Here is a 13,312-nt window from a genome sequence, read left to right as displayed (position 1 = left end):
TCTAAATAATTCATTAGTTCTCTCTCACATTACCCTCCCCCCATTCATATAAAATTGTTCTTCATAAAATAAATCATTGATATAACCTCATTTAACACTATTTACAAGTATGTCACTTTTCATCTTAAAATCCTCTTCATTAACAAAAGATTTAGGTCCAAGACCTCAGGAAAAAGCATTCAATTTTCTCCTTAAATTCCCTGGAATGTTAATTTCAAACAGCTGCTTTAAGCAGAAAAGCAGGCTTACTTTGAAAGGACTCTTGTGGTGCCCAATTCCTGTACAGCAACTTTCAAAGTATAAGAAGCAAAGATGAATGTTTTAGGACACTCTCTTAAACTGAATTCACCTGGATTTGATTAGCTTTAATTTTCTGTCCCTCTCTCTTATTTAAAATCAAAACATTATGAGCCTTCCCTAAAGGAAAAGTATAAGTACACACGTTAGGAAAAATCATTTATAGACTATTGTATCTTAAAATCATGTGACCTGCTCAGTTTTTTTTTTCCTGTTTTTCTAATGTCACACAATGAAGCAAATGCCCAGTATCTTTGGCCTCAACCTCTTCCTCTTTCTCTTCCAACCTTCTCCAATTAATATGATCCAAGTCCCAAGGATCCAGATCAGAAATGGCCCTAGATATTCCTTCACATAGATCATCGTCATCCCTAGTCCAGAAAGGCCCAGAATGTTAATCAGTTCCAATAAAGTTCTGTATGTAATAAAATGGATTCACAAGTCAATTAGGTTGTATCTAAAACTGACCTCAATCCCAGACCAGGACTTCAGATTGGCCCTTAAACTATACTGGTTTCCTGGGGAAAAGGATTTCTCCATATTTTAAATAGTTACGGTAGCTTTAATATGTTTGAAGATGACCTAAAACCAGACCAACATCAAGCAGGATGTCATGCCATTTGTCAGGATATTCACTCAGTACTTCTTCAAACATCAGTGTATATTCATGCTCACACTGTATTTTTATTACTTAAGAGAACATTTGTTCCTTCTACCGAATCTTCTCCAGATCAATCACTGCCTGCAGATACATAGGTATGCTACAAGTAATCAAAACCTCAAGTGAGAAAGGCACAAAAGCAAATAAAGGCTTCAAGTTTTCTTCTGATATTATCTGTTTGCATTAACTGATTTACAGTCATCTAAAAAGGATAATCTTAAGGAAAGAAGAGAAAATGAAAATTATCTCAACTTCTGTAGTCTTTATCAGGCACTAAGCCTCTTGTACCTCTGCCCAAAACAAGGTAGCTTCCCCTTTTGAATAACTGTTGGTTTTCTTTAATATCTTTGTTGTAATGACATCTCTATTAAACTCCAAACTCACCTTGTCTTGATTTACCAGTGAATATACATAAAGAGGCAGAAAAAGCCTATTGAGTAAGTGATCTGTAAGTACATCATTTAGGAATTCACAATTGATAATAAGGATGTCATTGAGGTAATGCAGATGGTCAAGATGTTCTGCTACCAAGTCACTCAGTTTTCCTCTATTCCTATGCCTGTAAAAGAAAAATAACTATTTCAAACCTGAATCCAATGTCCCTGGAATGAGAGCAAAGTATATAAGGTAGTACAACTATTTTGCTAGGCCACAATACAAACTACTGAATTGTCCCTTAAATACTCAGTCTCTCCCCTCCCTTACTATTCTCCTCCTTTCTCAGGAGCATTTTTTGCTACTGAAAAAAAAAATGTGCTGTCCTCAGGGCGTTTCGTAATGATCCAAGGAGGCTACAAAAAATGGACACGTTGGGAATAGTATTCTAGCAGAATTACTTTTAAGTAGATGCTACTGATGACTATCTAGGGAAGTTCGTTTGCAGCAATCTGCCCTACTCCCAATGAAAACTGAATTGTTCAAGAAGTGTACTTTCAGCTAATAAGAACCAGATGAAAGTTACTTACTCTTCATCAGTCTGAACACAGTTATCCAATTCAATCACATGACTTCCAATGAACCAAACCAAATTGGAGAAGTAAGGGACTGCCGTTTTATCTCTGATGTAGTGCAGCATGGCCTGGTTATCCACTGAGGAAGTTTACAAAAGAAAAGAAATCAACTTTCCAAAGACAATTTCAAGGAAGGAAAAATTAACATTAATATTCTAAATTTTTTTGGGAGTTGGTTGAAAATGTTTTATCTTAATTATGATACTTGTCTTTAAAGTATTATAGCATTTTTACATTAGCATGATTAATTAATCTGGTTGAATATTAACAGCACATGTTAAAGGACTTATTTCCCTATCAATCTACAGGTAGCAAGTTTAGCTAGGCTAAAGAAGAAAATGGTATCTTTTTTAAAATTTACATGTAAGAATAAAGCAAGAATGCTGAAAACCAAGAGTGGTTAATAACTTACATGACACTGCAATAAGGAACACAGGAATCATCATTGAAGGAAGGGCAAAAAACAGACAACAGTTAACAGGATTAGGAACTGGGATGGTGAGACATCCGCCCAAAGGGATAAATAGCTAAAGCAGGAAGCATCTAAACTAAAAGATACAGGTTAGAAAAGAACAAGTGCAAACCAGAAAGCAAGAAACCACCACCTCAGAACCGACTAATGCGTTTCTCAAATTCGTTATTTGGAGAAATTCTCAAATTTAATACATTCTAAAACAAAAACTATAGTGCAAACTTTAATTAGAGCACCATCATAATTCACAACGTCCAATATACAATGTTCAAAGTCTTTGGTTCCTAAAAAAATGCAGACCTAACTGTAATATGATAACATATCACATTGAAATAGTATCTCTGGACAGAAGACCCCAAAGGGCTTGGCACTGGGAAGACGTTTTCTAGTTAGGGAGATTAGTGTACATATACATACTCAATGTTTTAGGCAGAATATAAAGATACAAAGAAATCTTAGATGCAATATTATACACGTTGCAACATCTTGAAAGAGATATTAGTGCTGCATGCTGCATGCTCTCACTAATAATACCATGCTGCCCTCTTCTGGTCATGAAGATGAAAACGTCTTTATACATTAAAGAAAGGGGCTCATCAAACTTAGCTGTACATTTTACACAAGGAAAGGGACTGGATCCCCTAATTCAGACCAGCACCTCTCCTACAACTCGTAGTCTTAGCTATCTTGGGCACTGACAGGTTCAGTGATGTGCCCAAGGTCACACAGGCAGGATGTGTCAGAGGTGGGGCTTGAAACCAGCTCTTTCTGGTTCTGAGGCTGGCTCTCTATCTACTACTGAACACTGCTTCCCATTTTACATGCAAAAACAAAAGGAAGGATTTAATTTTTTAAGAAAATTTCCTTTCTCTTACAGCTAAATGTCTACTCAAAATCTTACATAGTATATACTCTTCCAATACAATTACTTCTAACATATCATAGTATATCTCTAACTTGTCCATTCTTATGCACAGTACATTAAAATAGGATTGTGAATATGTGTAAGATGCTAGTTAAGTTTGTAATGATTAAAATTCAATTTAAAAAGGCACTTTCATCTAGGCACGTGATCTCTGTACTCAGTTTAGAATAAACTGGTAGTTTACCCTCAAAATAAGGAAAGGTATAGAAATATAAGAGTTAGAACCCACTATTAATTTAGGAAACAAGTACCATATGAACAAATACATGACAACTTACCTTTATAAACATTTAAAGTTATGGTTCTTACAGCAATCCTGACCATGCTTTCAGGGTGATTAAAAAATTTGATGGCTTCTGTGTACAGGGCAAAGTCATTTGTGTGCTGAAACATAAATGACATGCAAAACAAATCACAAAACTTCAGAACAGCTCTCTCCACCCCAGAATTTCATTAAAGAACTCAAAAAGGAAACACACTGACAAAGCACTGGCTACACAGTATCTCCTATACTGCATAATCCAAATCTAGGAGAAAGACAGCTCAGGCAGGAAGCATTAACAATGACCTGACTGCCCTCTTGTGGTCATTTTTCACCCACCATCGTTCCTTAATATAGAGGAAGGTGGTCAAGTGAAAGCCAAAATGTTTCATATATGCATAACCTTAAGGACAGTTTAGATTAGAACAACAAATTTGCAAATAATACTTCCCCTACTGGAATGTTAGCTCCTTAGGGTCAGAGACTATGTCTAATTTATTTCTATCTCTTCTGAGCCTAGCACAATGCTTTGTATATAGCAATGACTCAGTTAATATTTGCTGAATTAACAAAGTAAACTACACACATTTGAAATGATATTCCTAATATTTGAAAATAAAATGATTTACTCTAAACCTGTGTGAACCAGAGAGATCTACAGAGAACCTATGCATTCTGGTTCTATGGTCCCATTATAAGCTTTGTAGTACTCCATGTTCCACCTCCATAGCTTCACATATCCAGGTACCATATACATGTAGAGAAAAGATTCTGTCCATTACAATCTATATTTATTTAAGCCCACTCTACACTAATACGAAGGGGGAAAAATAAGGCTCAAGGCGTCACATTTTCATTTCTATAGGTTTTCAGAGATTATGACAATCTGATCCTCACAATACCCTTACTTGCATAATTTACTTTGTGGCTAATCCCTAGCAAATTTTAAATCCCAAGACTTTTCCTTGTCATCTAATATACTTTTGGGTACTTCTCATAATCAATCAGAATGTGTTCAAGGAATCCAAACTGATTTTTACATTAAAATAAGAAAGGCTGCAAAAACCAAATATTCCTAAACAAAATAAAAATTACTTTTTGATTACTTATTGGATTACTTTTAGATTACTCGTGCCATGGTGAACTAATACAGACTACTTAAAGTAGATGGTATACTTGCTTATATAGACACATATCTGGAAACAATACTATACAGATTGAAGCCATATACAATCATAACTTAGTTTTTAAAAAATTGTTTCAATAGCTACTACTTACCTCATTGTAAAAGAAATGAACAGTGTGATTGTTGAGTTTTAATGAAAGTGTTTTTAAGAATGATATATAATAGGCCATAATCTCCTCATCAGAAAAGTCAAATTTATGGACAATGATGGAATTTACATAGTTATTAGAAAGTAAATAATCTGGGGACAAAAAAGCCAAAAGCTATATGTTAATTAACACTAGAAACTATCACATTAAATGAAAATTCAGAAACAAGTAGATAAATTATATTACCATGGCAGTACTGATTAAGAATCTCCATTTTAGGTATAGAGCAAATGAACATTTTAACATTATAAACAATTTTATTTCTTAGATCCTACTATTCAGAACTTATTCAAGGACAGCTCCCTAACAAATTTGAATGCCTTCCACCAAAACCAAAGAATCATCTAAAATGAAAAAAAAAACTTCAGCCAGGAGAGGAAAAGGAGGAGAGTCAGAGGGGATATATAACTGTGACTATATACTGGCATTTTCATAAATAGGAAATTATATATTAAGCACCAAGTTCTCAACACTCTTCACTTTCTCAGTTACAACAGACACATTCTTCTTAAATTATCTTAATATTATGCTAAATACTATAAACTTTACATATATAAAGTCTAAATTTGAATGGATTATACTCATCACTTCCCACGTACAAATCCAATGCTTTCCAATGCAAAGCACTTTGTCTGTAACTCTCTTAACCATCATCAGGGCCTATTTTGTATTAAGTTATTTGTGAATGGTCTGTACTCCCCTCGTGGAGGTTATAAACACCATTAGGGGTAAAAACTGCCTTATTTATCTTAAAAACTCTCCCCAAGTTCCTAAACTTTGTAAAGAGATGCTAATTAACAAGTTAGTTGGTGAAATACCAAGGAGAATGAGTGTCTTTTTATTTGAGTCTTCCCACCACACTTTCCCAGAGCAGATATCAAAATGACACATTATCCTCATTTTAGAGCTGAGGAAACTAGTTTAGAAAAGTTAAATGATTTCTCATGGTTACTAATGCCATCTGGTTAAACTGTGACCCTTTCACCAAAGAGAGGAGTAAGGTTAAGCAGAAATTATTAATGTAACTGATAAGAATGAATCAGCCTCTGATTCAAAGGAAATTTTTAGCAACTTATATGTTTATCTTTTCTGTCCTCATAATGAGTGTTTTCAAAAGGTTATTACTAGTTTTCTATTAACCTAGATTGATACATTCATAAAAAGATCCAGCTCCTTGTTTAGTTTAGCATAAAACCCTATAGACCCTGATATTCCCCAGGCCATTCAAATCCTCGGTAACGTTTTGGGCAAGGTTGATTGTCAAGCAGGCTATGTGATCTCTCAAAACCAAGAGCAAAATGAAGAAATTAAAATTAATCAACTTGAGACTGTCCCATTCATACAAAATGTTTGACAGAGACACTATCTACTCTGAGGCATTCTAGACAAGCATGTCACATCTCTCTCCATTTCAGGAGGGGCCTTCAAGCAAAGCCTGAGTGACCACTTGTCAAGTATGTTGTAAGGAGATTCTTGTTCAGGCAAGGGTTTGACTAAATAGCTTACAATCCTAAGATCCTGATTCTTTAACAATACCTCTCTTCCTTCCTTCTCAGAAGGATAAGGACACCATGTGTTTTTCCTGTCTTTCACCATACATTGTCTGAGGTAGAAAATAATGAACTGTTTCTTTTTCATATGCACACACACACATACATACACACACGTACCCCTCTCCTTTACACCCTTCCCTCCTTCTTCTTGCTCTTCCTATTCTTACCATTGACATCAGGACACTTATTTACTACTCTGGAGCTTCCTTGGAGCCAGACCTTGAATGCCAAGCTAAGGATCCTATATTCTATCCTACAGGGAAAGGAATGAACTAAAAGTTTCAGAATATGAAAGCAACATGATGAGACCTGTGATTTTAAAAGATTAACTGGAAGCTTGGAGGGATATCATTTAGGAAGCTGCCTCAATAGCCCAGCCAGGAGGTAAAGAAGAACCCAAATTAAGGTACTGATTGTATGCTTGGAAAGAAGAGAACGGATGCAAAAGCCTGAGGATATACTGACAAAACTTGATAACTGACTGGATCCAGAGGGCCAGGGAAACAGAAAAGTCAAAGATGGCTGCCAAGTCTATTTAACCGATAATCTAGCTGAAATTTGTTTGTAATGAAAACTAATAGAAAACAGTGTCATTGCAGTGCTAATAATGAAAAATCCCAAATAAAAATACTGTTAACTGTGACAGTTTCGAAAGATGGTGCCTTGGGGGGGGGGGGGAGGAGGGATGATGAAGGTAGGTTTCTCCTTCCTTAATGATCAAATCTATTGCCATTACATGAGTGAACACCTGTAGGAAGACAAAGCATACACACGTATTTAGCCAGCTCCACCTTCTTCCCTGAGCTCCAGTCCTACACTTCAAACTGCCTGCTGGGCCAATAGAACTGGCTATCCTACGGGCACCTCAAACTGAGGACCTCTTTCTCCCAAACAGAGCTCTCCTAACTTTCTTTTGCTCTTGATGGTACTACCATCCCCTTGATCACTTCTGCAGTCATCTCTGTATTTCGTAACGCAATTCATTTGTGAGCTGTGGACTGTCCATATTACCAAATCAGCTTACATTCATAGAGAATTTACTAGCCAACACTTATTTTGCTTAACTTTAAAAGATAATCTATTTTAGGAGCAGCTAGGCAGCACAGTGAATACAACACTGGCCCTGGAGTCAGGAGAACCTGAGTTCAAATCCACCCTTGGCCACTTAACACTTACTGTGTGACCTTGGGCAAATCACTGAACCTCAATTGCCCTGCCTACCCCCACCCCCGAAAAAAGAAAAAAGATAATCTATTTTGAACTGCAAGCCCCAGAAGTAAATAGCAATAGTTAAATGGTTTAAAAAAAAAAAAAAAGAAGCAGTCTTACAAAGTGAGGTCTCATGACTGATATTTTCAAAAAGGATGTTCAAGGTTTGGAGCAGCTGAACACAGACATAACGACCAGATTTCTGACGCAGGATGTTCAAGAAGAAAACAAACATATTCTTCTCCAGGAAAAAGCTAGGATATAATTAGAGAGTTAGTGATTCATTCTTCATACTCACACTATTCAATTCAAATCACACATACTTCACAGTGCACAGTAGATGATTATGATTCACACCCTCAACCATGAGTACAAAACAAAGCAAAATGTCTTCCTGTATGAGAGATAAATGACATTTGAAAAGCTCTTCAATTTTGCAGTAATGAGCATCTAAAAACAGGTGCTTATAAATTCAATAAAATGTATCCCTTCTAGCTCACTACAAAGGACATAGAAACAAATCATCAATTCTAAGAAGGACTGAGGTAAAATTTGGTAGGACAGGAAATGTACTTCACCTGCTACATGAGTATGTACTATTATAAAAACTATAAATACTACTTTCCACTTAAATTCATCTCTTTAATGTTTTACTTTAGTATTTGTCTGTGCTAAGACTTTTCCTGAGTTCCTGACATCTTTTGAAAACTACAACTTTTTAAGACTACAACTGTTGGCAAAATTTTCAGATGTGATTGATTGATCTTTAGGTATGCTTTTCAAGTTTGAAGATTGATTAGAAATGTTTTCCAACTGATCTAGAATTATTTGAACATTTGTTTACTGAGACATCAACAGAAAGTCAAGAAGCCTATGTTCTCACTTCCCTTCAGATTATATAAACCATTATTTGTTTATTTTTATATTTAGATTCTTTTAAGATGAGAAAATTTAACAAAGTCAGTTATAGAAAATGGATACAGCTGTTATACTCCTTTCCTTAACAATCTTTCCACAAGTCAGACATCAAGGATAATATTTTCCAAGTTCTCTTCAAAAATCCTTTTCAATACATCCCAAAAGAAATTTGGTTATGCTCCTAAGCAATGTTTCTTTTGAATCTATCACACTTTTCTCTTGGCACCTAACTACTATCAAACTGGCAGCATTTTAAAGGAGTATAGATTAGGATCTTCCAACAGAAATTTAGCCTTTGTCATTTATCTAAAGAGCTAGATAAGCATGCAGAATTTTTCAGAATATCCTTATTTCTCTTAAAGATAGCATTCAAATTTGTCTCATTTAAAATCTAAGTAGAAGAGAATTTTCTCATACCTTCAGAAAGATCATCAGACTATTTAGGAAACAAATTATCTATAATTACATTGCGATTTCTGAAGGTTTTAACTTTAAATACTTCACAAGCTCTTTTTAAAAATTTATATGCTAAACCTTTATATTGTAGCAACAATGACATGAGCCATATGAACATGGAAAGAAAATCTAGGTCTAAATCCTAATGTCCATAGGGACAATGTATGGTATAAATTTTGAGAAATATTCAAAGAAAGAAAAAAGCCAAAGTTCTTACTCAAATACAGAGCTGTCATTCTGATCCCCCCAAATAAGAATCTCCGTGATGGAACGTATAGTTTCCACAAGTAAGTTGCGATTTTGTTCTGTTACTGTGGTGTTTTTGGTCAAAACATGATACAAATATCTAGGAGGAAGGAAAAGGACAAAAGAAATTAAAAACTGGTTCAGCTATAATAATATTATTCCAACAATAAGGCTTTGCTACACCTGCCTATTTAGATTAAACATAATTCCTCACTAAACATGGAATAAAATTCCCACGAGATGATGGAAATGACCTTGGTTAGAGATTCACTAACCAACCCCCTAATTTTATAAGATAAGGAAAGTGAGACCCAGAAGAATTAAGTAACCTGCACAAAGTCACACTGGTCCTAAGAGGCAGAGCCAAGGTGTTTAACTAAATCCTCTAATTCCATATCCAGTGTGCTCCCTTCTATTAAACCTCAGCCTGGTTAATGTAGGCACTAGATGCCTGGCCAAGTAGCGATGGCACAACTGATCCCACTGGATCCTAAGTAACGACGTTTCCAGAGCATTCTTCAGATCACTCTAACATTCCTGGCTGCCGTACCCTCTGAGCTGAAAACCAAACCAGGAGGGAAAATGATTTAGGAGGAGCCCCAAATACTGTCATCCTCCTTTTCAGTGGAATAAACACATATGGTTTAGAACTTCCTAAAATAGAAATCCTCTGATGTTTCTTTGTGGTGTGGAGGTAATTCTTGTTCCTTCAAGGTTATACCTGCGGAACACAAGCTCTGGCAGGTGCACCGTCAAAGCAGGGACCTGACAAAGGTCTGTCGCTGACCCAGCCACCTAGGATTGGGAAGGTGTATCACCAGAAGGCTGCTACCAGATGATAAATACTCAAGCCTACATCAATTCATGCACTACCTAGTATAGCATAGGAGGACCGTATTGATGCAGGAGTATCCATGCTTATCAAACTATGTAGTCTTGAAATATTGAGGTCTATAAAATATAAATACAGTTCCACCTCTGTGCAAATGATCCTGCACAGGATCAACAGGATCACAGATTCAGAGCTGAGGCTGACCTCGCTACTACATCACGCTGCCTCTCTCTCAGGGAAAGTAAGTACCTCAGAACACATATATACAAGTTTATGCATTTTAACCACCTTATGAATCACATTTGAATTTCACTGTGCCATAGAGTAATATACTCTCAATTCCACATCTATCCTCCATCTACAACTGTGTCACGAACATTATAAACTTTTAGATGTAATGTTCAAGAGAATTTCCCAGGTTTCCTTTTTTTTTTCCCCATACGTTGCCTATTCCCTAAACAACAATGCTTTCTCTAACTCTAGGGGGGGATTTTCTCATTCAGATTTAAAATACTAAAACACATTTAAATTCCATAAATATGTATTAATTGAATGCCAGATGCCCAATACTATTAGTACTGTGTAGACATATAAAAAGAAGTTGAAGATAACAGTTGTCTGTCCCCAAGGGCATTCTTACTGGGGAAGTAAGAAGGACATATGTAAGTAATGAAATAATACAGGACAAAAAAAATAATCCAAAATGAAACAGGCAATAAAGTGCTACAAGAATTTAAGAAGGAGAAACATCCATATAGATCACTGTGGCTAGAGAACTTCAAGGAGGAGATCAGAATTTGGTAGAGTAAAACTATCAGTTTACTTCTCAGATGCTTAAAATTCTTCCCTTTGCATGAATAGTCTCAGTGAAAAAGTAGTCATAACAATTATCATAATCTTGCAATAAAAATATTTCACAGAATAATGAAGAAGGACATTTTAAAACTTGAAAAAAGAAAATACATAGAATATGGCTCTTGGTCATCAGAAACATCACAATGGCATTCCTAGGCATTTTGGAAGCAGTGATTCAATGAAACAGAACCACAAAACAAAAGAATATTCAGCTAAAGTAGAAAATGTCAATGTCAAATCATCATATTTCCCTTCTAGAAAACACTAATTTCTTCTACTGAAATCTTCCAACACTATTTTGAATTTCTGTTGATAGACCTGGGGGGGAGGTAGGGAGGAAGAAATCAAAACACTTTTTATGGTAACTTCTTTCATGGCACTGAATGGGATAAAGGTAATCCACTTTATTGTGAGGCTGCATTCCAAATACATAGTTTAAGCACTCCTAAAAGGTTACATTCACTACTTAAAAATCTTTCAACATTGCTTCCTAGAATACCAAACCTAAAAGATCCGTATTAATTATTTCAGCAGAGGAGCCTGAAAGTTACTCAACTGTATTAGAAATTAACATCATATGATGATAGCAGAAATCCACAGTTAGAAAAAAGACTGCACATACAAGAACAGGCATTTTATATCTACCTACAGATGAAAAAAAAATTTATTTGGAGAGGGTACTTACTACTAAGTTTTACTTTGAAGCAGTCTGTTAGGTGACCTGAAATCTGGGAGACATTTTTTTTCCCCATAAAAACCAATTTCATTATCAATACTAGCCAAAGCTTTACTCCAGATACCTGGTGCTTTTGGCTCACTCTTAACATAAATTTTATCTGTTCCAACATCAGAAAACATGAAAATCCGGCATTTAGGCCACCCATAATTTATAGCAAAACTATAAAATTTGGAATTCAAGATCCAAATCTGTGACACTTTTTGTCTAAGATAAGAATAAAGACTAGTCATATTGAATATGTCAAAGCAAACTTTGGACATTTCTCCAAGTCTGGAAGCTTCAGTACTACACATAAATTTCAAATGCAAGGATCACAAAAATATATGCTATTAACTCTGGAGTTGAGTCGATCAAAAACTCTACTTTGAAATTTACCTCGATAAAGAAACAACAAAAGCAGCTACAGAAAGCTTAATGAACAGTCATTCAGTGATTCATCTTAAGAGCCAACGCGGTCCAGATCAACAGGTTCAAGATCATGTAGCTGCCTATATCAATCAAATAGCTCCTTCAATTTACTGGCCTTCTGGATTTTTTCCATTAATGAAGAGGCAAGACTGTATAAAGGAGCATTCAATCTGTTACCAATCTATCTCACCAAAGCCCTAGGTTAAAAAATATATGTGCTGGGGCAGCCAGGTAGCACAGTGAGGAAGAGCACCGGCCCCACTGTCGGGATGACCTGGGGATCGAATCTGGGCTCATACACTTAGCACCCACCCAGAAACACCTGGCCGTGTAACCTTGAGCAAGTTACTTAACCCCAATTGCTTTAAAAAAAAAAAAAAAAAATATATATATATATATATATATATATATATATATATACATATGTATGTGCCTATGAACAGAATTTTTGACTACACATACAACAGTAAATTTTTAAGGGATAAATTTCCCTCAAGTTTACAAATTTTAAGTCATTAAAAGAGAAAACAGTACAAATTCAACAAAAACTGGAAAATTCTATTAGTCAGTATTAATGTATTTGAGAAGTTTCTCATCCTGTAAGCAAAGTGAGCAAATAATATATCAAAGGTTGGGGAAATGCATGCTTTCCTATGTGGAAAGAAACCCATACCACCAAATACCAGCACACACACATACACACACACACACACAATTCCTCACTAAACATGAAATAAAATTCCCATGAGATTATGGAAGTGACCTTGGTTAGAGATTCACTAACCAACCCCCTAATTTTATAAGATAAGGAAAGTGAGACTCAGAAGAATTAAGTAACCTGCACAAAGTCACACTGGTCCTAAGAGGCAGAGCCAAGGGTTTAACTAAATCCTAAAGAATGTACTGTGTGCCAAGCAATGCACAAAACACTGAAAAAACAAAGATGTAAAAGACAACCGCTTCTCTCAAGGAGCTCAGTTTAGAGAGACAGCTTGCGAATAATTATATACAAACAAGTTAATTACAAGAATATTTGGAAATAAACAACAAAAAGAAGGCCCTAACTTTAAGGGAGATCTAGGAAGGCCTCCTGCAGAAACTGGGACTTCAGATGAGCCTTGAAAGAAGCCAGGG

The 13,312-nt window shown here is 35.6% G+C and overlaps 1 protein-coding gene across 5 annotated transcripts in view; it reads right to left on the bottom strand.

Moving 5' to 3' along the window:
- CLEC16A (C-type lectin domain containing 16A) overlaps positions 1-13,312 on the bottom strand; it is a 208,295-nt gene that overhangs the window by 178,939 nt on the left and 16,044 nt on the right. For 4 of the 5 annotated variants that reach the window (XM_069085894.1, XM_069085907.1, XM_069085896.1 and 1 more), the window contains exons 2-7: positions 9,316-9,444; positions 7,845-7,978; positions 4,906-5,054; positions 3,644-3,749; positions 1,924-2,047; positions 1,343-1,517 (exon numbers count right to left, since the gene is read on the bottom strand). In XM_069085894.1, the coding sequence (XP_068941995.1) occupies positions 1,343-1,517; positions 1,924-2,047; positions 3,644-3,749; positions 4,906-5,054; positions 7,845-7,978; positions 9,316-9,444 (817 nt within the window). The remainder of the gene's footprint in view (positions 1-1,342; positions 1,518-1,923; positions 2,048-3,643; positions 3,750-4,905; positions 5,055-7,844; positions 7,979-9,315; positions 9,445-13,312) is intronic. The other variant, XM_069085915.1, reaches the window with a different exon arrangement.

The sequence above is a fragment of the Petaurus breviceps genome, unplaced genomic scaffold (assembly GCF_028583685.1).
Source record: "Petaurus breviceps papuanus isolate PSGF00001 unplaced genomic scaffold, PetGlider_PUasm1.0 118, whole genome shotgun sequence".
Taxonomy (NCBI): domain Eukaryota; kingdom Metazoa; phylum Chordata; class Mammalia; order Diprotodontia; family Petauridae; genus Petaurus; species Petaurus breviceps.
The sequence above is the reverse complement of the archived record's forward strand: the minus strand, read 5'-3'. Positions and strand labels throughout refer to the sequence as shown.